Source organism: Neltuma alba, unplaced genomic scaffold, assembly GCF_004799145.2.
Source record: "Neltuma alba isolate B1F8T4 unplaced genomic scaffold, ASM479914v2 tig00010685_pilon, whole genome shotgun sequence".
Taxonomy (NCBI): Eukaryota; Viridiplantae; Streptophyta; class Magnoliopsida; order Fabales; family Fabaceae; genus Neltuma; species Neltuma alba.
The window spans coordinates 214,670-241,786 of record NW_021635525.1 but is presented as its reverse complement, the minus strand read 5'-3'; the positions used below and the strand labels follow the sequence as shown (position 1 = coordinate 241,786).

The window sequence follows — 27,117 nt, the reverse complement described above, 5'->3', positions numbered from 1 at the left end:
TTGTTAATAGCGTTACAAAAGTTGTTAATAGTTATATTGAAGTTGTAAAAATTTTCAAAAAAATTGTTTCCGGTCGCCGGAGTTTGTTGAATTTCCTAGAAAACCTGTTGTTAATTGCTATATTAAAGTTGTTAATAGCGTTACAAAAGTTGTTAACGGTTATATTGAAATTGTAAAAATTTCCAAAAAAATTGTTTCTGGTCGCCGGAGTTTGTTGAATTTCCCAGAAAAGCTGTTGTTAATTGTTATATTGAAGGTGTTAATAGCATTACAAAAGTTGTTAACCGTTATATTGAAGTTGTAAAAATTTTCAAAAAAAAAATTTCCGACCGACGGAGCTCCGGTGACCGGCCGGCCAGTAGGGGCTGTGATATTTTAAAAATAATATTTAAAATGAAGGGTAATTTGGTCTTTTCTTTTCACATAATAATCCCAATTTGGTCTCATAGTACCAAAACAGGATTTCTGAAATTGGCCGGATGTTTTTGGGATTCTGGAGTTAAAGTTGCATTTTTCTGTCTTTTTCCCTCGTTTCTTAGAGACATTTGATACTTATAGTATGTTCTTATATATAAGAGGCATTTAAAAATTGTCTCTACTTTTTTGTGTTGATTTTCTATTTTATCCATATTTATTACTACCTCCGGTCCTAATTATAAGAACCAGTTGACTAATTTGAAGAAATTAAGGAAGTAATTTAAGTTAGTTATTTGTTCTAAATAGGTGTTGTCTTTCCTAAAATATCCTTGCTAATCAAATGTATTAACTAGAATTAAAATTATTAGAAGGATTATCTTGGAAAAAATTGAGTAAATATGATAGACAAAGTGGATTGGGATCTTATATTTAGGACCAAAATAAAAGTCAAACGGGGTCTTATATTAAGGACTGGAGGTAGTATCTCCAACTCACACTCTCTCTCCCTCCTATTTCTCTTTTTTTTAATAATTTAATTGTTCTCTCTCATGCCCTCTCTCTTTATTAATGAGGGCATTTTAAAAAAAAATTATACTTTTTACATATTAATTATTTTTAACTAATTTTAACTATTTTTTGATTAACATATTTCGGTTATTTGTTTCTTATAATAAGAAAGAGAGGGAGTAACATTTTAACTCAAAAATTATTTTTGCTTGTGAAAAAGTTCATCTAAACTTCCAACTGTGATTTCAAACGCGCCGTAAGAGAATTAAGTTCATGGATGAAACTGAGCACTTATTTTTTGGGTTTTTAATCATTTTTTAAAATATAGTTTTTGGTCCAGTTTTCATCTACAAGAGTTTCTCCGCCCGGTCTAACTCGCCCTAGTCTGACCCGATCCTGTCCCGGGTTACCTCCTGGTCAGACCAGACTCACCACAGGTTGAAAGGCTGAAAACACGAACCGTGCTCTAATCTGGTTGGACTTCGGATTGATAGCTAAAGCCAGTTCAACCCTCTAGCGAAAACGGCCGAATGGCATAACAGCAATGAAAATACTTGATAGCCTCCTTTCATTTTCTTACGCTATGTTTGGTACGGGGTTTTCGGAAGGGAGGGGAGGGAAGTTGCTCCCCTCCCCTTGTTTGGCTGGTATAATTTTTTAGAAGGGGAGGGGAGCTCCTCCCCTCCCCTCGTTTGGTTAAGATGTTTTTTAAAGAGGGAGGGGTTTTTCTCCCCTCCCCTTCCCTTCTAGCCTCCCCTCCAAAAGTGGGGTTTTTTGGAGGGGAGATGAGAGATGATATTTTAATTCCTTATATGCCCTTTTGATTTGTTAACTTCTAATCAGTCATAAACATTTCTACATAAGAGAGTTCTTTTGAGCATCTAATAAGAGGTTATTAAGATAATTATCTCCAAAATTAGTAAGCATTTGTAAACTTTTTTTCTCTTCTTCTAATTCTAAGAGGCCGTTGGTATTTTCTTTCACCTTCAAGGTCTTTTCTCTGATTGAAATCTATCACTTGTGAGTTTTTGTCTTGATATTCTATAAGTGTGTGACTGTATCTTGTAAATCAAAATTAGTGAATTGTATTATATATATATATATAGTTATATCTTAAAATAAAAAGTGAGAAAATTCATTTAAATTTTATGAGGCTAAAATAGTCAATTTTTTATTAGAACAAAATAAGGTATTATTAAAATTGCTCACTCCCCTCCCCTCCAATCAATCCAAACAGGAGATCATTAAAATCCCTCCCCTCCCTTCCCCCTCCCTCCCCTCCCCTCCCCTTTGTAGCTACCCTCCCCTTTCCTCCCCTCCCCTTCTCTTGATTAAAATCCCTCCCCTCCCCTTCCCTCCGTCGAGCCAAACATAGCGTTAAAGAATCAACCTCTTCCTTCCAATTCATAAACCTAGCAGAGTAGCAGTCGCCGTTCCCCGTTCGAATCCAACACCCATTCAAAGAATCAAGTTTCAGTCTCCGTCTCCAACCTCCATTCTCCATCCTCCGACCTTCATTCACCGTTCGCTGTTCGAATCTAGCACCCCCTGACCCAGTCCAATAACCCTGGCAGAGCGTCCCCATCGCCATCTCCCCTTCTCTCCTTATCAGTCGTCACTCGCCATTGTGATTCGTGAGTCTGAGTTCGTCAGCAGCAAGCCTCTCCTCTCCTTGTCAGACAAACTGACACACTTTGTCGGCATCTTCAGTCTTGAGGTATTCAAGTTTCCTTCATTCAGACTTTCAGTGTTCGACTTTTTTCTTACTGGTATTTGCTGGTGCTGTTGGTCGGTGCTTTTCTAGTGTTTTATTTATATGTTGTCGTATTTCTCTTTTGAGGATATTTTAATTGAAATATTCTCTGCTCTGTCGTTCTGTGTTTGCCCTGAAGGATGGTTGTCATTCTGATAGTAGATGTTACTATTTGGAACTTAACTTGCTTTAGTTCTTCAATTGTTGACGGGTGTAATTTTTCCATTCGAGGATGCCATTTGTTATTTTGGTCTGAACTGGATAGGTTGTCTAGGAGTATTATTGAAGTGCATGATTTGCATATCTTTTAGTCTCAAGTCTATGAATGACGTTGTTAAGTTTCTCAAATTTTTTACGAACTGATTAGAACAATGGATTATGTTATCATTGATCGACTTTTCAAGCTGAGTATTACAAGTTGTTTTGTCTAGAATCTGTGGCTTTTTTAACTACATCTTCTCCTCAAAAAACCATTTTTAAGTCAGTTTCTTATTGTAATTTGAATATTATATATTTTTCACTTAAATATTTAGATTGAGTTATGGTAATTTTGGATTGATTAATTTATGTTTGAAAATTTCAAAAAATTTAGGCTGCCAAGGCTTAGGCTGAAGGCAAGGCCTATCTAAGACCACAGGCTTCAAAAATATAAAGTGGTACCAAAACTCCTCCAAGGGCCAATCTAGGAGGAGGATGCCTTTAAAAGTCAATCAAGGGACTGATCAGCAAGAAATAAAATTAGACATAAAAAAAAAAAAAGAATAGGACCATTTTCTTCATACTCATTCATGCACAGACAGACTTGTCTATTTCTCTTTGCCCTTTTTACTATGCCAATGTTTGGATCATTCATAACGTGCAACATTGCTCCTTCCTTTTTCCTCACCTGCACTCTAACTCACTCTCCCACCCCCTTCTCCTCATTTAATCACTACTTTTTGTGCGTGCGTGTGCGTGTGTGTTTTTTTTTTTTGGGTATTAAATCATGCAGGAGCAGGCTCTAACTAAAAACATGGTCCTCCATATGCATTTATGTAAGCAAAATTTGTTAGTCAGGTCAATAATTTAGGCCAAGAGGTTTCAACATAGGCGTAGCCTGTTAAGGGTGAAGTGTGGCCTAGCTTGTTAACGGTGAAGCCTGGCCTGCTCTAGTTTGTTTCCATCCCTGGACAAAAAGAAGAGAGAGAGAGAGAGAGATGTATATTGGAAAAATTAATCTACAATTTGTGACTTTTTTTTATCAGGTCTTTATAGTTTTACCTACATTTTATTTTTTATTTAGACCTCATAGTTCCACCTAAATTTTGATTGGATTTCTATAGTTGATTCATTAAAAGATAAGAAAAAAAATTAATATTTTAGTCTTTATGGGTTTAACTTGGTTATAACTCGTGTCTTCAAATTTAACTTAACACAATTTAATTGTTATAATTTTAATTTGATTGTAACTTGATTACTAAACTTTGATTCGATTTAATTCTGTTCTTATAGTTTAACTATTTAAAAATTAATACTTTCATTTTAATAAATAAAATTGTATTTTTTTTTTCAATGAAACCTGGAGACTAAAATTTTAGATGGTTAAAACTATAAAAGTTAAAGTGAGTTAAAATTTAGAAATTGAGTTAAAACGAAATCAAAACTAAGTTGCACTGAATTAAAATTTCAAAAAGGATTTGATTCAGAACTATAAGAATTAAAAAATTAATTTTTTCAAGAAAAAAAATTTGAACTTAATGAAAAATCAAATAAAACTAAAAGAAAGTGCCACTTATTTAAAAATTAGATAAAACTGCAGGACTTGGAGATCAATTCTAAGGGGAAAAAATGCTCAAAGCTTACTGGGACGGGGTTTGATCACAATCAAAACCAATGACCCACAAACAGGTCAGCTTCTCAAGTCAAATGATGACTCAGAGAAAGCGCTTTTCGAAAAGTAATGGGGACGACAACTTTTTTTGCTCTCTCTCTCTCTCACTACTCATTGGTCTCTACTTCCACTTCCCCACACGTCTCTCCCTTGCTTCTCCAACCTCAAATGCCTTCCTCTTGCGTGCAGCTCTGCTTGCTTGTCCTGTGCTATACCTGCTGCTTCCACTACTGCATGTCATTCTGGTATGGTAATCTTGCTTCAGTGTTTTTATTTTAAGGTACCATAATGTGTCCTTACTAAATGGTAAATAGTGTTTTTCTTCCTCCTCCTCCTTTTTTTTTAATGGTTTTTGAATGTCCGTCTCTTGTATTTTTTGTAAAGCGTGAACAAAAGTGGGGTTCTCATGAAAATGCTTTTCATCATGAGGAGAAGAATTGCCTTCTGTGCTTTATACATCTTTGAAACCCAAACCCCTGAAGGAAGGAGTAGCCTAGCTCTGTGTTAGACATTTTTAATTCCTAAACAACCTTTATTTATTTCTTGTTTGACATTTTTCTCTACATTTCCCCGCATAATATTAGGATCTTTCTAAAAGAGTTGATAGATTGATGTTTCTGTTGGAATCTGTCTAAACTGATTTGTAATAGCCATGTTCTTATTAATTCAGTTGTTGCTTTGCCTTGACAAGCTTCCATGGAGACAGCCTCCTGTTCAGTCCTTCACACACTATCCCTTCCACGTATTTTCAATAAAGATCACAGATCCTTCTTCAGTGCATCGACGGGCAATTTTCGAATGCTTCCTCAATACTCATTCACCACTGTGCTGCCATATTCCAATTTTCCTGTAAAAGTTTTGCATTCCACTAGGTTCTCCACTTCTTGCTCACCATCCAGTCCCCACTATCAGGACTCGTCTCAAGGACTTGCCATTCTTCTTGAAGTCGATGGGTAACTTGCCTTTTCTTCACCTTTTGATTTCAACCTACGTGCAAGTTTGTTTGCTTCCATCTTTTGTTAATTAGCCTCTGTTTTTATTTTATCTGGTAATGTTAATGTTTTCTCTTTTATTTGTATCCATTTTTTTTATTCTAGAGTTCTTGTGGATGCTTACCGTGTGGGCAATCGTCAAGCTTTCAATAAGGGTAGGATCATATGAAATGCACATATGTGTACTGCCAAGGCGGTTACTGTCGTTGGCTTCATATCTATTTGAGATTGGATGCTTATGAATCTAACAATTGGTCTCTTGGTGCGTCAGCATTTCAGAATCTTGGGCTTGATTGTGCAAACTGGACCGAACCTGTGTACTTAGATCTTGTAAGGTACGGTTATGCATGTATAGGTAGTGTTTATTTTGTAGCTGTGATATGGTTTAAGACAATTAGTCAACTTCATGAAATCCTATAGTAGTTTATATTGGAACAGATCATGTCAAACTTGACTCAACATTGTGAATATCTTTCATTGCTCTTATAGTTATCAGATATGCACCTGTATTGAGTCATGCTTAGAGTAAAAAATTGAATTTCTGTTTCAGCTGTAAATTGTTCCTTAATAATTTTCCAGGAGAAGTGCCAATGATGAAGAGAAGATGCTCTTGCTGTACTTTAATAGAGTACGTTCTTTTGAATGTTAGCTTTTTGCTAACTCCAGGTTGTGTGCTTCATTGCAAACATTACTGAAGCCAAGTAAAACTGTTATTATCTCTAATGCATAGATTGGATGGCCTACTTCGTTACCCACAAGTGAGAAGGGAAAGTTTGTAGAAAGTGTTTTGCAGAAAAAGGTATTTTACTCACACTTTGTGAATGAAATTGTTTACTTGCTATTTATACTTGGGCGAATGAGGAATATGATGTATAATGAATACTCTTCAATAAAGCAGACTGTTGTTGATGACACAATCTTCAGAAATTATTCCTCACTCCCGATTACTTTTCGTATAATGAAGGGTCTTTTATTCCTCGCTTGTGTAAATAGAACAAAATAACGCAGACCTCCAAACAGAATATCCATCCAGCTTCCCACATTTGATATTCACTAGAGTAGCAAATTAACTATGGATTTTGGTGGCGTTCAAAATGATAGTCGCCACTTCTCTCAGCTAATATTACTCCAAAAGATTTCATAGTTTCATTTAGGAATTTTAGCCAATCTAAGAGCTTTCTAATTATGTCTCATGTTAAGGAATTAATTGTAAAATTTTGTATAGAAAGGCGTTTAGGGTTGATCAATCTGATGTCCTTGAAGAACAAAATCTTGAATTGCAGCAGAATTACTCTCCACATATTTGGGGTCTTGATATTTATGACTTATTGTCAACATAGTTAAAGTTTTGAGAAATCAGTGAGAAAATTTTTGACGAGGCAGAGGAGGAGCACATAAGAAAGAGGAAAAGAAAACTAACGTGACTCTTAAAACACTTCATTCTCGGTTTTACTAACTCAAAAAAGAATTGTGTTTTAATAGAGAGAAAAGCATGATTCATTAGTGCTAAAGTTTAGACTGGTTTCTTGAACTCGTAAAATAGCTGCAACATATGTGAACCCAGTAATGTCATGATTTTAAGGCCCAAGAAAGAAAAATAATAGTGTGTTTTCTTTCTCAATATTAAGGTTCTTCCTAGGAATAGATCATTTAGGCATGTAAGCTAAATATCATCCTGCAAAGGAGAAAAGATGTTTCAAGTTACTTTTTTTAAGAGGTGTTAAAGAGAGAAACCTACTTAACTCTATTGATTATTGGCAGGAGAAAGCATTGGAAGAGTTTGTGATGTCAAAGAGTCTACCTTTACGACCAGGGGTTAACCAGTGAGTTATCTTGCACTGATTAAATATGAATATGCAAGTCGTATATGCTGTATTTCTTAAGGGGATGCGGGAGAAATCCTATTGAACTTAATTGTCAATTTGGTCATCATACCAAAGCAATTGTTCTTACATTATGGTTATCTTGATTAGTCGTCTGGCTGATTCAATGTATTCCACATTTTGGGGTGCTGATGGGATATTCCTGGAAATTTTAAGTTTCCCAGTTTAGAAGTTAATAGGGGTATCTTAGTTGAGAAGTTTGTTCTAGCCATGAAAATGAGGATTGGGTTGGTCTATAATGTTCTCTTAGGGCTGGTGACTATACTACATATTTCGCAATAGAATTTACCAGGTACTAATATAGTAGAGCCATATTCCTAGAGGTGTCATTCTCAAGTTTACTCGTCATTTTCTTTGTGAGATTTAGAGTGTGTCATTGATCATATGATAAACTATTCATTTTTTATCCTGAACGATTTCAATTTTTGGAAGTTCTAGTGTCCATGTTCAATGCTTTTTCCTCAACATTTCATTATGCTTCAATTTCTTATATTGTTTCCTGGATATTTTATTTAGGAAGTGAAACTTTTGATTTCCTAACTACCTTTATTAAAATTTGGTATAAGAACCAAGATTGATTCGTCTGACATTTTTCTTCTAAATCTAGTTGTTAGTGTCTCTTTTAATTTTAAAGCAGAAGGGATGGGAACCATTACTAATTTTATTTTCAAGAAATTGTTCCCTCTGATGGTAAAACCTTTGTTTGGTCCAAGCTAGTGAATAATAGTTACCAATTATAATTATTTTTCTTATTCTTTGTAGATTTTTCCTTGACTGAAAAGCATGAACAAAGTAAATATCTCCCCCAATGACAGGTTTATTGACGATGCATATAATGAGGGAATTCCAGTGGTAGTGATAACTGCATACAGAAAAAGTGGTAATGATATTGTCAGGTACTTTAGTTAGTTTCAAATATATACTGTGATCATGATACTTGAATAGAATTATGTACGCTGACAGGGACGGAGCCAAAAAAAAAAAAAAAAAGTTTGCGGGGCGGGGGTAGTAAAATGTATAATTATTAATAGTTTTTAAAATATAATTTTAAACATTTACTTCATCAATGTTATAAAATTTGTTGAAATTAAAAAATTATGATAAGTAATATTGGTCAGATATATAGAATATTAATTAAAAGTTATTATGAATAAAATATAATAAAGAATTTTTTAAAAATATTTATTTTATTTAAATTTTAGGGCATTCGATTGTTTTTATCAAAAAGATATTATAGGTAAATATTATACCCATAAAACGATATTAAATTGTTTTAGTCAGAAAAGAAGAGCCTGTGTTCAATACAAGGTTACAACTAATAAGAAGTATGCCTTTTTCCTTGCCAAGCCTAGAAAGTCTTGTTTAATTTAATACATTAATTGCTCTAACGTCCGGTAAACTCTTGGTACAAGGCAAATCGAGGAGCGAAGCTGACAGGTGCTAAGTGGTTTTACTTTTTCTATTGACCAATGCTTAGTGGTATCAGCTGACCCGATTTCTACTGGGAGGAACAAATTATCTTTTGCTGAGTTAATAGATAGCTCTCTGATTTTGTTAGTTTGATTTGATCCTTCTTATGTGCTAGTTTAGCCCCACCTTCCATTTTCTTTGCTCTACTTTTTCAGAATGATGAGTGCCCTAATTTTTGCTTTATTTTATCTTTTGAATTAATACTGATAGGGCAATTACAGAAAAGCTTGGTGATCGAAGCTCAAAGGTAATGATTGTTGGTGATAAGGAGGTTGCGCAGAGCATGTATGGCCGACTTATTTCTGGGAATGTACTTTCTTCTGGTTTGGATGACCAACTTGTCAAGGAAGCCAAAAGAGCAGGTACATACTTTTTGACTTGGTAATGATGTACGTGTCCTTTGATGCATGCCCTTTTTTTGGGGGTGTGGAAGGCTGGCTGGTCTGGGACTTAGTTTTTGTATCTTTTTGGCCAGTTTCAGCAGAGAAACAAAGGATCGCAAAGGAGGTTGCATCCTTGCTAAAGTTGAGTGTTGAGATTGACACCACCTTATCTGAAAGGTTAGTTCATTTTGTGTCAGCGAGTTTTTTTTTTTTTTTATAATTATTTACACACACGCTCTATCTCTCTCTCTCTCTCTCTCTCTCCCTGTGTAATTTTTCAAACAAAATCAAATATCACCCTCTAATGTCTTATTGTGTATGTGCATGATGTCAAGGATTCATATGTTAAGGTAGAAAAAGATTACATGGCTGAGCTCTGCTCATGGCTCAGCATTTCGTTTGTATTCTATAAATAAGGTCTTATAATTAGGATCGGAGGCAATACATCATTTTTTAAAAAAGCATGGTTGAACTTGGTCTTATTGGTTTGTAGTTAAGGGTTCTCGGCATGTAGGAAAGTCACGCAGGGAGAGAAAATGGTTACTTATAGCACTACCTTTGGAGTTATTAAGGATTTAGTAAAGTCTTATAGGTTAATAGAGCATTTATAATTCACCCAAAGTAAACAGTAACGATCTGGTTCACACGTTTAATGTGCCCAAAAGGTTGATGTGTATCTTGTTCAATCGCATGTAATTGCAACATTAGATACTTCATTCCCTCTTATTTGTTAATCAACTTTATTCACTCCCACCTCATGTTTTGTTGGAGTCCTGAAAACCCCCCCCCTTTTTTGTTGGCTTAATGTGATATGATAGTATTGATAACATCCTTCAAACCTACGGAAACGACACCATTTGAGGGGACACTAAGGTCGGCAGTCCCCCCCCGGGGCCGCGGGTTCAATACCTATCCTTCTATAACACATTACCACTAAAAAGGCCTAGTGAGATATATCCTCATGCAATAAGAAACACCATGATGGACCAATCGAAAGAACTTGGAGTCATGCTGATATGAAACTACCACGGCAAGATGATTAGCATTCTGCACAAAGAACTGAGAATCGCTTATGGCAAGTAAAATTTTCCGCAAGGAAGATAATTGAATGAGGTTCTTTGGAGAATATATGACGGGATAAATTTTATGCCAAAGTGATGGAATATGTTTGTCTTGGCTACTCTCATCTTCATGATGGTATTACTGTTACTCTTCATGCCTAAAACAGCTTTGTCTCGGTCGGTGCAACCTGAGAGCTCTCCTTTCCTTCGGTCATCAATTAAATACTTAGATACTCTAGTGCAATTTATTGTAGCATTTGACGTCTCTCATCTTGGTTGAATGCTGTTTTCCCAACATGATTTTGGCCCCAAATGATAGTATTGGCCTCACTTATTCTTTTAACAAGTATACTTTGGATAAATTGGATGAACTATAATTTGATTTGATAATCATCTGTGCAGTCTAGAAAAGACTGTAGCTGCAATACGTGCTGGAGCAGAATATGCAGGGTTACCTGTATGCAATTGTGTCCTTATTGCTGGAAGCAAGTCTGGAGTTGATGGAGCGGGAGTGGTAGGCATGCCATGCGTTGTTTTACGGAGCAGGTGAGTGCATTCTTCTTGGAAAATAAAGCGTGATTTTGCATTATGCAAGTTTCAGTTTACTTACAGCTCCTGAATAGCAGACTACTCTACTCAATATCGACACTAAAGAGTACACATCCGAAATGTTATGGACACATTGATATGCATGCGCACGTGCCCGCAAACACACCCAAATATAGTTTAGGAAAAAAAAAATAATGGTTGAAAATCTATAGCTTATATTAATGACTGTTAAAGAAATTAAAATTAAAATTTCTTCTATTACCAAAAGGGAAGAAAAGTCAAAATTCTCTAATATTATAAAATATAGATGTAAGTGATTACAAATATTTTTGAAAGTTACCACTCATTCTTTTTAAGTTATCCTATGATTTTTTTCAGTGTTACAGAAACCTTTTAAATTTGTTATTACCTCTTGATGAAACTCTTGTAATTTCTGAAAGATCAAGTTGTAACTTTAGACTGTTTGTTAGGTTAAAAAAATTTAGACGGCTAGAGTGGTAACTCTTTCTTTCTTTGTTGTTTTTTGTTTTTTTGTTTTTTTTTGGTTACATCAGGAAGGTTTACCATTATTTACACCTCCACCCCACTCCGCCCCTTATTGCTGCCTAAACTAGCCCAAGTGGCAAGTTATTTCTATGTTTGTTGAGAAGAACTCTGACTATAAATTCTTTTAACTTCCATCAATATTATTGAGTCCACAACTATTATTTTTCTTATATTTCTTGGCTGGGATCCACGGTAGCACTCCTCATACTCACGCTTGAGATGACTTGAGCAGGATCGTGATTCTTATCATTTAGCAAATAAATATATGGTGTCTATTTTAGACGGAGATAAAGAAAAGATATGAAGTGAATCGAAAGAGAAGTAGATCTGTTGTAAACTAGATAAAGAAAAGATATGAAGTGAATCGAAAGAGAAGTAGATCCGTTGTAAACTTCTTTCCTTTTTTCAAATTAGGTCATTGTAGCATATCCCAATCACTCGAACATGGATAACATGGGAAAAAAGACAGAGAAAATCATGAAGATAATTAAATTAAGTTCCTTCCTTATATCTTCCGCAGTACATGAATAATTTAGTTTGCAACTTTTTATTATATTTTCTGAGGCCGCATTGTACTTGTAGCTTAGTGTTAGTTGTTTGCTGCAGTTTGACATCTAGAGCTGAGTTCCCTTCGGCAAATGCTATATTTGATGGGTTTGGAGGCGGAGATTTAACCATTTCTAGATTACGAAGCCTATGCAAAGAGAAAAAGCCGTGAAATTAACTCTGGCAAGTTTTATGTCCAGAGAAAATTTTTGCTCACTAAAATATGCGATCATTCAAAAGGTTTATATAATCTCTTCAATGTCAAGTTGTGAGTTAGCCTCTGCGAGAGGTGTCCTTAGTCGGGCTGGGCCAGAAATTGAAAAGAACTAAATTGGGTCAAACCAGGTTGAGAATTCCACTTTAATCCCTTCAGTACTGAAATTGATACTTTTCCTCATACAATGTTGTAAAGTTGGGGTTTGTATTGAAGAGATGATGAGATGTGACTGTTTTGTTCAAATATAGTATACTTTTGGAAAATCAAATATGGTTGCTGATATTATTGCTATAGAGTCTTTATAGGTGAAATTGTATATTATTTCATTAATGTGGCTTTTGAATATGTTGGGAACGTTATGCAACATGACATTCTGGAATATTGATCCTTACATTTTAGTAACGTAATTTATATTGGGTCTAGTCCCCCTTTTTTTTGGTTTTAGAGTGAGAGAAAAAAAAAGGACAAAGGTTGATCTTGCTTATATGATCTTTCCTTGTATATAAAATATAATCTTACACATTTATCATTCTCCTTGTGGTGAAGTTTGTCTCTGATGTTACAGCGTATCTGATCCCTTAAAAAATATTTTTAAGCTTCTTTAAATGTTAGATAATCTTATAAGTTAATTAATTTGAGAGAAAATAATAGATATGAGAAGGAAAATAGATTAAGATCTTATAGTTAGAATTAACGATACTTCTTGAATACTCGTACATTTAGAACAGGAAAAGTACCTTGTTTTTATATTTTATATTTTATAATTAGATCATTTTGTACAAATTCATAATTAAATTTCTAGATTATAAATAATGTTTGTTAATAGACTGTCTTTCTCATAATGTTTTTATGAATATTTTGTCAAACGTGATTAATTTTACTTCATTATTTATATTTTTATTATTATATGTCAAATATTGCTATAGCACTGAAGTAATATACAACCAATTGTTTTTCATGTCTTTCTAATGACTATACCTTAAGCTGTTAAGCACGAGTTATATTACTGTTTTTAAAACAACCAATTAAAAATAAATTATCAAACAAGTGTTTTTTTCTTTTAAAAAAAATTCAAAATAAAAAACCAAAAAGTTATGTTTAATTGTTTTATCGTTTGAAACTTACAGATTTAAAAGAACCATCCGAATTGAATTTTGATAGTCTCATTTCATAACAGGAGTACAGAATGAACACGCAAGCCTTCATATTCATGACCTCCAAGTTGCTTTCCTTGTCTTTCTAATGACTATACCTTAAGCACGAAGGGCCCCCACTGCCATGATTCTTCAGAAAAAGGAATTGCCCCGCTGCCATAATTTAATTTTCTTTAGAAAAAAGAATTCCCCCACTTGCCATTAATTTTTCATATTTTACTTAGTATTCCATTTCATTTTGTCATTCTCCTCAGACCACATCCAAACCTACTTACTCATCATCTTCATTGGCCCAAAAGGAAAAATCTTTGTGTTCAAACAGCTTTTCATTTTTTCAAGAATATTAAAAAGAACCCCATTGGATACCTTGAACACGAAGGATAACCCCACTAGCTAGCAGCACACTTGTTTGGAAAAAGGAGAGGAATGTATTTTGGAAAAATTAATCTACAAGGCCCTATGATTTTATCTAATTTTTATTCAGATTTTTGTAATTTTTTTATCCCGTCTTTAGAGTTTTACCTGGATAAAAATTTAGACCTCATAGTTCCGCCTAAATTTTAATTAGGGTTCTATGTGTGATTCATTAAAAGATAAGAAAAAGTAATATTTTAGTCTTTATGAGTTTAACTCAGGTATAACTCTTGTCTTAAAATTTAACTTAACAAAATTTAATCATTATAATTTTAATTTGATTGTAACTTGATTCCTGAATTTTGATTTGATATAATTTTGTCCTTGTACTTTAACTATTTAAAAATTAACACTTTCATTTTAAAAAATAAAATTGTACTTTTTTGATGAAACATGGAGACTAAATTTTGTTAAAAACTATTTAACTTAACTTAAAATAAGTTAAAAGTTAGCAAGAGTTATAACTAAATCAAACTAAGTTGCACTGAATTAAAAATGAAAAAAACGATTTGATTCAAAGCTATAAGAATTAAAAAAAATTAATTTTTTTCAATAAAAAATGTTTGAACTTGATGAAAAATCAAATAAAACTAAAAGAAGATGCCACTTAGTTGAAAACTAGATAAAACTTGGAGATCAATTTTTGTTGTGTTGTGGGCACGGGGGTGGGGGATGGGGAATGCTCAAAGCTTACAGGGACGGAGCTGATCACAATCAAAACCAAAGACCCATAGACAGGTCAGCTTCTCAAGTCAAATCATGACTAAGAAAAAACGCTTTTTGAAAAACAATGGCGACGACAACCTTTTTTTTTTTTGGCTCCCTCACACGCACACTTTCTCTCACTACTAGCTAGTCTCTACTTCTACTTACCCAAACGTCCCTCTCTCTCTCTTCCTTCTCCAAACCTCAAATGCCTTCCTCTTCTCCTTTTTCGCAGCTTTGCTTGCTTGTCTAGTGCTATACCCCGTACTTCCACCCCTGCATGTTATTCTAGTATGGTGATCTTGAAACATCTTTCTTTTAATCCTTTTGAGTATGTGTTCGGAAGCGTTAGGGTTCAAGTAATTCGTGAAACAAGCCTGTAGATTGAAAACTTTAAAATTAATTCTTAGGTTACTATTTACTGGTAAATTCCAGATTTCTGGTCCAACTTTAAAAATTTACAACTAATTATAGAAAAATTGTATTGAGGTAGTTTAAAATTCTATTTGAAGCATAATTCATTCTCACGTATTATCATGTTCAATCTTACATGCTATCATCATCATTTAACATCACATAATATTGAGAGGTATGTTCATATCATACATTGGTATACAAATTACATAATGTAATATAATACATTTCCTCAATTCTTTTCCTCTTTTTCTTACTTCTACTTCATGCATCCTCTTGCTTACCCATTATCACCTATTAGGGTTGGTTAAGGGAGGGTGAAATTTGGGAGAATCTCAATAGCAAATATTACCTTTTATGCATATACGATAAATGCAAGTATATAACATGCTTGGTATCACATACTTTCATACTTTAAATATCATATTCATATGCTCAATATTTCAAACACACATGACCATGAATTAAACAAAAAATAGAGCAACATTTTATGAATCCTGCTTTCATTCATCGTCAATCAGCTTTAACACACAAGCATACATACTAAGCATGCATTAGGGTAAGTTCGCTACCTTTTATCCTTAAATTTTCTTCTTGCTTCCTTGCTTGCTAATTATCAAGATTGCTTGATCAATCTTGCCATTCCTCTTCCTTGGTGTCTCATGGCCCTTGTCTTGGAGCTTGGATTTATCAAAATCCAACTTCTTCTCCTATTTCTTGAGTTGGTTGAATCATAAGGTCTTAGGATCCAAAATTTTCATTTTTGATTTTAATACTTCCAAACACATTTTCTCCACATAACACTACAAAATTTTTCATTCTAAACTCATTGGAAGCATCAAAATCACCAAAATCCAACCCTAACACTAAGAACTAGCCTTGACCGAACAGTTCCCTTAAATAACAATCATGAAATTCAACTAATTTTAACATAAAACCACTTGATTTTTGTTCCTTTTAAGCCTTTAAACCTTATCCTAATATCAATTTCATCTTCTCCTTAATGTATTAATTTTGTGCAGCCCCTTTACTAAGGGTTTCAAGCTTCTAAAAACTGTTAAAACCATAACCAAACTTAACAAGACATAAGGCAAATGAACGTACATATAAAACCATGATCTTACCTGGTCTTGGGAACTTCATGAGCTTCTTCTTCTTCCTTTTCCCTTGAGAAATTTTGTGCTTCCCCCTTGACTCTTGTCTTGGCAAAAAATCCTTGCATAAATGGGAGGGGAGGGGTATTTATAATACCATAATTACTATTTACCATAGTTAAACTAATTCACCCTTACTATGACATGTGTCACATGATTAAACCTCCTTCCTTATGATCTTACCATATGTAATCAAAATTGGCAAGTGTCTCATGACATCACTTTGCCTTACATCATCAAGCTTACATCAAGTATGCCAAGTGTTTCTTGATTAAGGCATCAAGCTCATAATTTTGCCACATGTTATGATCAACTTGTCAAGTGTCTTCTTGCAACATTTTCACCAATCATAAGTCATATATATGACGTGAAAGAGGAGAAAAAAGGAGAATTGGAAAGCTTCTCCAATAAGCTTCTAAGTATCAGTCTCATTCGCCTCTTACCAGTCCCTTTTCTTTTCCCACATGCTTTCCTAGAATTTCTAACCAATGGGAGAGCTTCCCTTTTGGTGCCAATATGGAGGAGCACAGAGGAACGTAATCAGCTCTATTGACTAGCTACTTAGCCTCATAGAGTCACGCAGTACAGATTTCATCATATTGGGTAGACAGAGCATTGTCCAAAACTTACCCGTACTGCGTTTTGCCTTTTTCTGTTGTCTATAAATATCTCCCAATAACTCATTAGATGACTCAGCAGCTTCATAAATGCATTTTAGTGACTCAGCATGCTGACTCAGTACTTTCATTAATGAACTTTAGATATTTTCTTTGATTTTATCTTTTATTTAGGAGACAAAATTATTTAATATTTAACTAGAGCATTTTATTCAATCCAAGGCTCCAAAAATTCATCTATCCATAACATAAAATTTTTTTAATTCTAGAGAAAACTATGAATTTTATCATATCATAACTCAACCCATAGATATTTCTTTTTGAATTTCTCGTAAAATGCCCCTAAATGGCATAACTGAGCCTTAGATGTTTTTAAAGCTATTCTGCTGGCCTTATGGATATTACACTAATTTTATAATTTTTTATAGCCCTGAACTCCTAAACCCCTATTTTTCCTAATTTTTTGAGGCCTTTTTATAGCTCAAACAGTTAAAGCTAGCTTTATACTTCACAATAAGCCATAATTTTTAAAATTTATTTAAAGTCAATTCAAGGAAATTTTCATAATTTTTCTTCATTTTGAGCCTTAACATGCTATTTCTCATTTTTTTGAAAATTTTCTAGAATTTTTGGGCATAATTTTCATATCTGTCCTTTTCAATTCGAAATTTTACAAAATTATGATTTTGTCCCTGATACGACTTAATCCCGTAATTCACCTCATCAAGGCTTTTAACATAATCTTTGGTCTATATTCATCTCTATTTATCATTCCTAGGCTTTAAGACTTCACTATAATATCTAACTTTATCTATAATTTAGTTCCTAAAACTTTCTCAATTTGCAATTTAGTCCTTGAAAACCCTTTAACCTTCTTTTTACATTTTTAGAACTTCAACTCGTAGGGACTCAATAGCTTTCCCATTTTAGGCTATACTTTGCATTCCTAGGCCTAAAATCCAGGATGTTACAGATCTTGCTTCAATTTTTTTTAAGATACCATAATATGTTGTTACTAAAATGGTAAATAGTGTTTTTCTTCTTCTTCTTCCTCCTCCTCCTCTTATAAAGTGTGAACAAAAGTAGGGTTCTCTTGAAAATCTTTTCATTATGAGAAGAAGAATTGCCTTTTGGGCTTTATACATGTCAGACATTTCCAATTTTAAAACAATCCTTATTTATATCTTGTCCGACATTTTTCTCTACATTTTCCTGCGTAATATCAAGATCTTTCTGACATAGTTGATAGATTAACGTGAGTTTGTCTTGAATCTCTCTAAACTGATTTTTAATAGCCATGTTTTTACCCTATTTTATTCTTAGCTATAGGGTTGGGCATGAAAATGTCCTATACTTTGTGCTTTTTCTTTTGTTGAGTCTTTGGTTTATGTAATGCATAAATACCATATTCTAAATTTGGGATATGAGTCTTATTTTCTTAACTCCAGGAAAATTAGGAGAATTTATTATGCAGGCATTGGTAGAGATAAGGAATTATATCAATTATCATTATCGTGGATTATAATAAGGAATTATCATTATTGTAATTATTGTATTATTCTAGAATGTTGTATTATCTCATGCATAAAAGAAATAGATGAGCACTGTCATTTTCACAGGTTCACAATATTTTATTCACAAATTTGTCTTTTCCATCTTGGCATCAAAGCTAGAGACCTAAAACCACTATCTATAGCCGCCGCCACGTCTTCCATATCGACTGATGATTCTAGCTCCTCCAAGACCTATTCGCTTTTTAGTTCCTCTAGCCAAATAGCTGCGATCAAGCTGGATTGCACTAATTATTTGGTTTGGGAGTCCATCATTCTCCCCTTGATTGAAGGGAATCGACTTGAGGGCATATCAATGGCACCACTGCTACTCCTCCATGGCTTCTTTTTGAAGATATAGGAACAAAGCCTAACCTCGCTTATGATACTTGGTTCTCGGCAGATTGTATCTTAGTCGGCTGGCTTTGTAACATGATGACCCAAGAAGTTGGGGCTTAACTACTTTATTGTCGTACTACTCAAGATCTTTGGAATAGTGCTCATGCACTGACCTGTGCTTCTACTAAGGCTCAAGTCACGGTGGTAAAAAATGAGCTTCATAATATGAGAAAGAATACGTTGAAGATAAAAGATTACCTTGCTAAGAAGAAGGGTATTGCTAATGAACTTTCTCTTGCTGGCTCTCTTATGGCCACCGATGATTGAATTCTTCATACTCTTAATGGCCTTCATGGTGATTATAATGCCATCATGGTTAAGCTTGTGGATAAACCTGATCTCATATGGGTAGAGGCCTAATCGACTCTCTTAGTACTTGAAAGTTGACTCACTCAATTGAATCAATTCTCAAATCTCAGCATTCAACCTCTGCAAATATAGCGCAACGAGACGATAACTCTTGTCGCTCTAACTTGGGCCGTCGTTTTGACCTTGGTGATGGTCGTCGAAATTAGTGAGGCCTTAGAGGCTCGAGAGGTGGTTGAACATGAGGCCGTCATAATGGAAATGGTGGCCACCCTTTTTGTCACTATTGTTAATGGCTTGGACATACCGTGGCAACCCGTTACTCTCTTCAAGATCATGGTTCTTCATATTCGAATGATTATCATTGTGCCTCTGATAATTTTTCTTATTCACCTTAGGCCTATTATGCTAATCCATATACAGTCTCAGATCCCAGCTGGTATATAGACAGTGGAGCAGATTATCATGTCACACCACATTCTGAGAATCTAGATCAGGTTACTCCTGTTAGTAAGTCTCATCTTACAACTTGCATTGGTAAATAGAGTTGGATATTGGGTATTGGTTCTGCTTCTATCCCTTGTAGTCAATCAAAATTATTGCTTAAAGATGTACTTTATGTTCCTTTTGCTACTAAAAATTTAATAAGTGTACATAGACTAATTCAAGATAACCCTGTTGATGTTGAATTTACTGATCGTGGATGTCTTGTGAAGGATATGGGGACAGGAAGACTCCTAATGTAAGGAACACCAAAGGAAGGGATGTACCCCTTGGTGGATTGTAGATTAAATTTGCAGCCTCAAGTTCATGTTGCTAAGTATGTTTCAGAGTCAAATTATTGTGAATTTTTGAAGTGGCATCAAGCTTTAGGTCATCCTAGCATCAAAGTTTTGAAACAAGTTTTGAATAAATGTAATCAAAAATTTTATATTAATGAAAATTTTGTTTGTGAGGCTTGTCAGTTTGGAAAATCAAAATTACTATTGTTTCCTACTTCTGCTTCACATGCTTCAGCTCCTCTTGAATTAATTCATACTAATTTATGGGGTCCATCTCTGGTTCAGTTAGTGGGAGATCACCAATTTTATATTCACTTTTTGGATGACTTTAGCTGTTATACTTAGCTATATCCTCTAAAACATAAAGAAGATGCTATAGTGGCTTTGAACACTTCAAACATCTATTTGAAAATCAATTTGATACCAAGATTAAAGCAACACAGTGTGATAATGGGACATAGTACAAATCCTTTATTTCGTTGGCACAAGAAGTTGGCATCATATTGTGGTTTACTTGTCCATATACTTCAGCTAAGAATGGAAGAGCCAAGAGAAAGCACAGACATATTATTGAAACTAGTTTAACATTGTTAGCTCAAGCTCATATTCCTCTAATGTATTGGGTTGATGCTTTTTAGATGGCCATGTACTTGATTAATCGTCTCCCAATGCTAGTGCTCCAAGGAGGCACGCCTCTGTCTTAGTTGCTTAAGATAGAGACTGATTTCAAGGATCTGAAACCTTTTGGGTGTGCATGTTATCCATGCTTAAAGCCATGCACTGCACATAAATTCCAGTTTCATAGTAAAAAATATGTCTATCTTGGTGTTGTATCTGAACAAAAGGGCTATAAGTGTCTCAGTGCATCAGGGAAAATTTTTATTTCTTGTCATGTTATATTTGATCCTTTTGTATTTCCTTTTGCATTAGGATTTCTATAGTGATGCGCTACTCCTCCATGTTCAAACACTATAGTACCCTTTATCATTCAAGCATTAGGGGGTACACAGGAAGGTGATCAAGATGTTATGTGATTATCTTTGAGTAATGATTTTATTTCATTAAGATAGGAATATTCAAGGGGCCAAAATTCATCTTCTGAGTTCTCAAGTCATGGACATGAAGGTATAAATGAGGAGCTTTCAGATTGTTCATCAGCAATAAGGCCTATTCACTTAATATCTCCAGGGCTCATTTGTCCGATGTCACCAGAAGTAAATGATGATCCAACAAACCCACCAAATACACTTCCAATGGTCACACGAGCCAAGGTTGGGATTACGAAGCCCAAACATCGTTATGTTGGACTTTTGAAAGTTGAAGATTCAATTTCATTAGCAAAATTTTCAGAACCCCAATTTGTTAAAGAAGCTTTAGCTTTTTCTCTATGGCATCATGCAATGAAGTATAAGTTTGAAGCATTGCTATGCAATAAAACATGGGTGTTGGTGCCATATCATAATCAAAAGATTGTTGATTGTAAGTGGGTCTTCAATCAAAATTTAAGGTTGATGGTTCTTTTCTGAAGCCTAAAGTTGGATTAGTGGCCAAAGGCTTTCAGCAAACTCTAGGAATTGACTATAGTGAGACATTTAGTCTTGTTATAAAGCCAATAACAATTTGTCTGGTGCTGCCCATTATAGTAACTTTCAACTGGGCGATTCGACAACTTGATGTAAACAAACCCTTCCTAAATAGACACTTGCAAGAAGTGGTTTACATGAAGTAACCAAAAGGTTTTGTGGATCTAAAGCACCCCAATCATTTCTATAAGTTAATTAAAGCTATTTATGGCTTAAAACAAGCTCCTAGAGCTTGGTTTGATCGTTTAAGACTTACTTTACTATAGTGGGGCTTTAAAAATGCTAAGATTGATATTTCTATCTTTTTGCTTAGAACACATCGTCTGACTATCTTTGTCTTGATTTATGTGGATGATATACTGGTTATTGGGAATAACTGTAAGTATGTTACAAATTTGGTGCAAAAAATGAATACTTTATTCTCTCTTAAGGACTTAGGTCCACTATACTACTTTCTGGGTTTATAAGTCTTTCGTGATCCACAAGGAATTTATCTAAGTCAAGCCAAATATATTCTGAATATGCTGAAAAAGTTTAATGTGTATGATTATGCTTTGTGTCAACTCCAATGGTAACTAGAAGACAAATTTCATCTGAAGATGGAGAGCTCTTGATTGATCCTACTATGTTCTGACAAGCCATAGGATCCCTACAGTACCTTATTACTACTCATCCTGACATTGCTTATGCTGTTAGCAAGCTTAGTCAGTATCTCTCTCAACCTAGAATAAGTCACTTTCAAGGTGTTAAAAGAATCTTTCGTTACCTCAAGGGCATGTATAATTTTGGGTTGCATATAAAACCCTTCAAGTATCTTTAGCTACATGCTTATACTAATGCCGATTGGGTTACAGATGTTGAGGATAGGAATTCTATGGCTGGTATGTGTGTCTATCTAGACAATACTCTTATTTCTTGGTCCTCTCACAAACAACATGTCATTTCAAGATCAAGTAATGAATCTAAATGTAGAGCCTTAGTTGATGGTTCAGTTGAGGTCAAGTGGATTAATTCTTTACTATCTGAACTTGGTCTTTTTGTCAGGAAACCATCTTTACTATGGTGTGATGATTTGAGTGCTAGAGCATTGGTAGCAAATCTTGTACAACATGCTTGTAGCAAGCATATTAACATTGATGTGCACTTTATTCGAGACTTAGTATCATCTGGTATGATTGATGTAATATATTCCTTCTGTGAACTAGATCTCAGATTGTCTGACTAAAGCATTTTTAGAAGGTAAATTTCAATACTTCAGAGACAAACTTGGGATGACTATCACACCCTCTCGTTTAGGGGTGAGTATTTGGTTATTTGGTTTGGTTAATACAAATAACCAAAATAACTAAATAACCAAATACAACATATTTATGACACCGAACTGAAATCAAACATAGTGCACTAATTGAACTGAAATAATCAAAATAAATTTAGTTGGGTTAATGGAATTATTCGGTTATTATGCCCTTTTAAGAGTATGAGTATTGAGGCCTAACAATAATGAGTATTATGGCCCAACCAAGCTAGGCCCATTAAAATATTTTTTTGAGTGAATCCCATTAAAATATTTGTCTCTTCTTTATGTTTTTGCTAGTTGATGATAGTAAATGGCCCATTAAAATATTTGTCTCCATTTTGAAATGCCACTTCTATGATTGCATCTCACAAATTCCAGGTCCTCCATTCCTGATTTCATGTATGTTAGTTACATATCATATTTTAAACATATATACATAATAATAGTATAAATAATAATCAACCTCTTTCAAGCATCAATCCATAAGAGCATACAAAAATACAAATAAAAATCTAAACATAATTAAAATCCAAACAAACCAACCTACCAACAACATAACATGTGAAATTTAAAATTACAACAAATTCCAGCCAAGCCTTCTGGCCAAATTCCTTACATGTAACTTGCCACAAACACTAAGTCATCAAGAACTACAATTAAACAAGAAAATAAAATAAAAAATTAGAGAGTACACAACTTTAGAGCTAAAAAAACAAATTAAGCACAAGATTTGTTTACTAAAGTATTTTTCCCTATTGCATCTACAACATATCAATAGTTGCCTCTAATACAATTTTTTGCAAATCTACACAAAAATCAGACTTCATATATCACAATAAATCAAGCATTATATTATTCTTATAATGTTATGAAGTAAAAGTAAAATATTACTAAGTTCTATCTTTCGAATATCATCATTCCCTTCTTCTACAACATCTTGAATTGAGCGTCTAAGCCAATCTTAGGCACAAATTAGAGATTACACAGCTTTAGAAGTTAAAGAGCTCCTAAATGAATCTAGAATTTGTCCTCCAGTGCTAAATGTAGACTTTGATGCAACTGTGAAAGTTGGGATATCCAAAACATCTCTAGCTAGTAGAGAAAGAATAAAAAATCTAGGACTATTAAGCTTCCACCAACCTAAAATATCAAAATCATCTTTATTAACCTCAATTTCTTCATTCAAATATCTATCAACCTCAGTTCTGCTAGTTCTTCCACCAAGACGCTCATTCATAAACGCTTGTTTCTCAATATCAAGCAATTTTTTGACTTTTACAGCAGGGTTATCATCCTCATGACAATCCTCTTGTGTGCTATGCACTAGCTTCCTTTCAATTAATAATTTTTCCTTCTAAATATTGAATCATGACATCATTAGAACCGGCATTGTCAACCATAATTGTGAGCACCCTTTCAATTCCCTATTCAAGTAGACATTTTTCCATTTCCGTTCCAATGACTAGAAATTAGAATGAAATTCAAAATCCTCTTTCTCAATGTCTATGCATCATCTATGAAATGAGAAGTAACGTACATGTAATTAATTCTTTGGATGGAAGCTAAGTGTCAGTAGTGAGGCAGACCTTTTGCCTTTTATGTAACAAATAGTCTTTAAACTTAAATTTTTTCTCAATATAAATCCCAAAACAATCACGAGCAATAGTCCATCTTGATGGAATTTTAAATTTAGGTTGAGTAATAGACATAAATTGCCTAACCCCACTCCCATCGACACACTTGAAAGGTAATTCATCAGTAATTATCATGCATGACAAGGCTTTTCTAATAGTATCTCGATCAAACTTTTAATTTGCAAGACCTATTTTGTCATCTTCTACATTAAAGTTCAAAAGAAATTGTGTAAGTTCTTCAGGAGGGGGCTTCAATTTATAAGAATTCATATGGTTGTTAAGTGCAGTGGTTCTATTAGCTTTTGGATCACATGCAAGATCATTTCCACAATAATTGCTCTTACCTCTAATTTCACCTTTTTCATTAATAAATTTGGTGAAATTCTCCCAAATTTTTTATCTTGGCTTCATGCTTTTTCTTTTTATAGTTCCACTTGTTATTGGCATTGAAGGCTTTTTTGTTTGAGTAGCACCATCATCCCCAGCTTGAGCATCACCCATGGTTTCACCATGAGAAGACATCAAATTAAGTAAATAAACCAGTTTGAGTATGTTTCTTGGAGCCAATGCTTTATCATTATATGTTCTATGAAGAGTTAGTTTGAGTATATTTGTTTTCCCAGTTTCTCAAATAACATGCTTTTCTTATTGTTTAAGCATTATATATTGTAGAAGGAGCAAATTAGGAAATTATAGTATGAGAAGAAGTCCTCTTTACTGCAAAAAAATTCGAACAAGTATCCTAACTGGGTTGAGAGTGAAAAAACTCGATTAAGTATTGAGAATTTAGAATCTAATCTATTATAATTGCAGCAATCAATTAGCAAAGCAACTTCTTCAATATTGGAAATCATGGATGAGGAGTTGTGTCCTCAGCTTGTTGCATTGACTTTAGGGTAGCGTACTCTGGCAATGGCTTTGTTAGACTTAATCTAGTTTAAATCATGCATTAACATTCATCTTGATTTTAAGACAATCTTGTTATCCTTTTGGAGATATTTGCGGGAAAAAAGATCATAAAGAAATAGTACACCGAAAAAATCATGAAAAAGCAGTTGTTGATTTAGTGTAGATAAATGTTATCAAAACCCTATAACTGATTGGTATGACGAAATTAATAAAATTAAATTTCCAATAAATTCGTTTCATAAAAGTAAAAAGATAGAGGGATCTAAAAGTAAAGAAACAAATACCTTCATGAAGTTCCATATTGATTTGTAAACCCTTAGTTATAGTGTCAATCAATAATTGGAAGAATGATATGAGAAAATTAAGAGGAATTTCGGAAGCACTGCATGTTTAGGTTACCCTTAAAGGATATTATATATATTTCTCTCGCACTAGGGTGAAAACTTTCATTTAAATATCATTCATGATTCAAGGGGTAAATGAAGAATCCACTTAGATGGTGTGCCATCTGTATCTCAATCTTGTCTTGGAGTTTTAATTTAGGCTCATGATTGTTTTGCAAGTTAACTCAATTATGGAGGACAATGCATGAATATCATCAAGCCCAAATTATCATCTCCTAGTAGTTGAGTTACCTTAGTGATAATAAAAACACATTACTAAATTCTGATTATCATCACCAGGCCACACTTCAATTTGAGGGTCAAATATTGGTATAATAGCTTTTGCAACCTAGTAAAATCTCAACGGGAATACATACGAATTCTGCATGAATAGATTCAACGTACTGATTACCTCATGGATGACCATAAATGGAGTGGTTGTGCCTCAATGATTCATAGCATTAGTGAACAGTAGATAAATCGACTTGTCAAATTACCTGATAAGGTACTTTTCCTAAACTTTTTTAGTTAAAACACTATTTCTTTGTCTTGATTATTCCAGAGTAAAATAGATGATATGTTTTTTTTTTCTAGATCTACTTTCTTTTCATCTTTTAATTTTAACATTGAGAAACTACAAAATGTTCTTTTCCAAATCATATTACCTTAGTTGTTTATCTCTCTCTGCAATATTAACCCTGCCATTTTTGTTTTTGTTTACCAACATTACTGGCCCTCATAATGCCAGTGTCATTCACTCTTGGCTTTGGTGTTATGGTAGTGCATAAAGCCACATGACCACAGTTGAAAATTTTAGAGTGAACTTTATAATTATCAAAAGGAAAAATGTATTTAGAATTCTATGTATTATTCTGAAGGTAAGAATGGTATATACATATAGGAATCAGATTTCTTTACTAGATGACTAGAAATGTGATTCTATTAAATAGGATTGATTTCAAATAATGTCTCACAATTATTGACTGAGATTCTAGGTCCTAGATAAGGAAAGGATAGCAGATTTAGGGATATGATTGCGATGGCTAGTAGATAGGTCTTTGATTCTAAAACTCCCCTTCAAGCTGGAGAATAAATGTTTAACATTCCTATCTTGCTTCGAAGACCTTCGAACTGGATTCTCGCCAATGTTTTTGTCATTATATCTGCAATTTGATCAGATCATCTGATACAGGATAAGTTGATGATGCCCTCTTCTACTTTTTCTTTGATAAAATGTCTGTCAATCTCTACGTGGTTAGTGTAAAACCCTTAACCTTAAAAACATTATAACTCATCATAAAATCACTACTATGGTAAAAAGGAAATTTGTTAAATGAACTACCATAGTAGGAAGAAATTTGCCTAATTTTGAATTCACATTTGAACCGTTGCATGCAACTGAAATCATTCATTTACATCTACTGGGCCTCCGAGCCTCCGGCCCGGGTAACAAAACACATCACATCAGCCCATCTAAAAGATTCCCAACAAAATAATCTAGAGTTTCATAAGACATTATCAATGGCCTCCGGCCAACCAAAATAAGGAGATACAATCTCTCCAGTTTACAACAAGGCCGGGTAACAAATATTTCAAAAGCAGTCCTAAATGTGGCAATATAT

General features: G+C 34.0%; 1 protein-coding gene across 6 annotated transcripts; it reads left to right on the top strand.

The window, feature by feature from the left end:
* The first annotated feature begins 2,307 nt into the window (after nucleotides 1-2,307).
* LOC114758306 (CBBY-like protein) lies at nucleotides 2,308-12,613 on the top strand. Of its 6 annotated transcripts, XM_028947339.1 has the most exons (14): nucleotides 2,308-2,641; nucleotides 4,737-4,792; nucleotides 5,218-5,500; nucleotides 5,645-5,694; nucleotides 5,811-5,874; nucleotides 6,119-6,167; nucleotides 6,270-6,338; nucleotides 7,301-7,362; nucleotides 8,238-8,302; nucleotides 8,835-8,859; nucleotides 9,103-9,254; nucleotides 9,368-9,452; nucleotides 10,739-10,882; nucleotides 12,038-12,613. In XM_028947339.1, the coding sequence occupies exons 3-14, from the start codon at nucleotides 5,244-5,246 to the stop codon at nucleotides 12,147-12,149; spliced, it is 1,134 nt and encodes a 377-aa protein (XP_028803172.1). In that variant the 5' UTR covers nucleotides 2,308-2,641; nucleotides 4,737-4,792; nucleotides 5,218-5,243; the 3' UTR covers nucleotides 12,150-12,613. The 6 variants fall into 6 exon arrangements, with proteins under 6 accessions (XP_028803172.1, XP_028803174.1, XP_028803171.1 ...); XM_028947341.1 differs by lacking the exon at nucleotides 4,737-4,792 and having other exon boundaries at nucleotides 5,239-5,500; XM_028947338.1 differs by lacking the exon at nucleotides 4,737-4,792.
* The last annotated feature ends 14,504 nt before the right edge of the window (nucleotides 12,614-27,117 follow it).

Coding starts and splice junctions, on each gene's coding strand:
- LOC114758306 (XM_028947341.1), top strand. CDS start 5,244: ATGGAGACAGCCTCCTGTTCAGTCCTTCACACACTATCCCTTCCACGT. Junction 5,695..5,810: donor TCGTCAAGCTTTCAATAAGG/GTAGGATCATAT, acceptor TTGGTGCGTCAG/CATTTCAGAATCTTGGGCTT. Junction 9,255..9,367: donor CAAGGAAGCCAAAAGAGCAG/GTACATACTTTT, acceptor CTTTTTGGCCAG/TTTCAGCAGAGAAACAAAGG.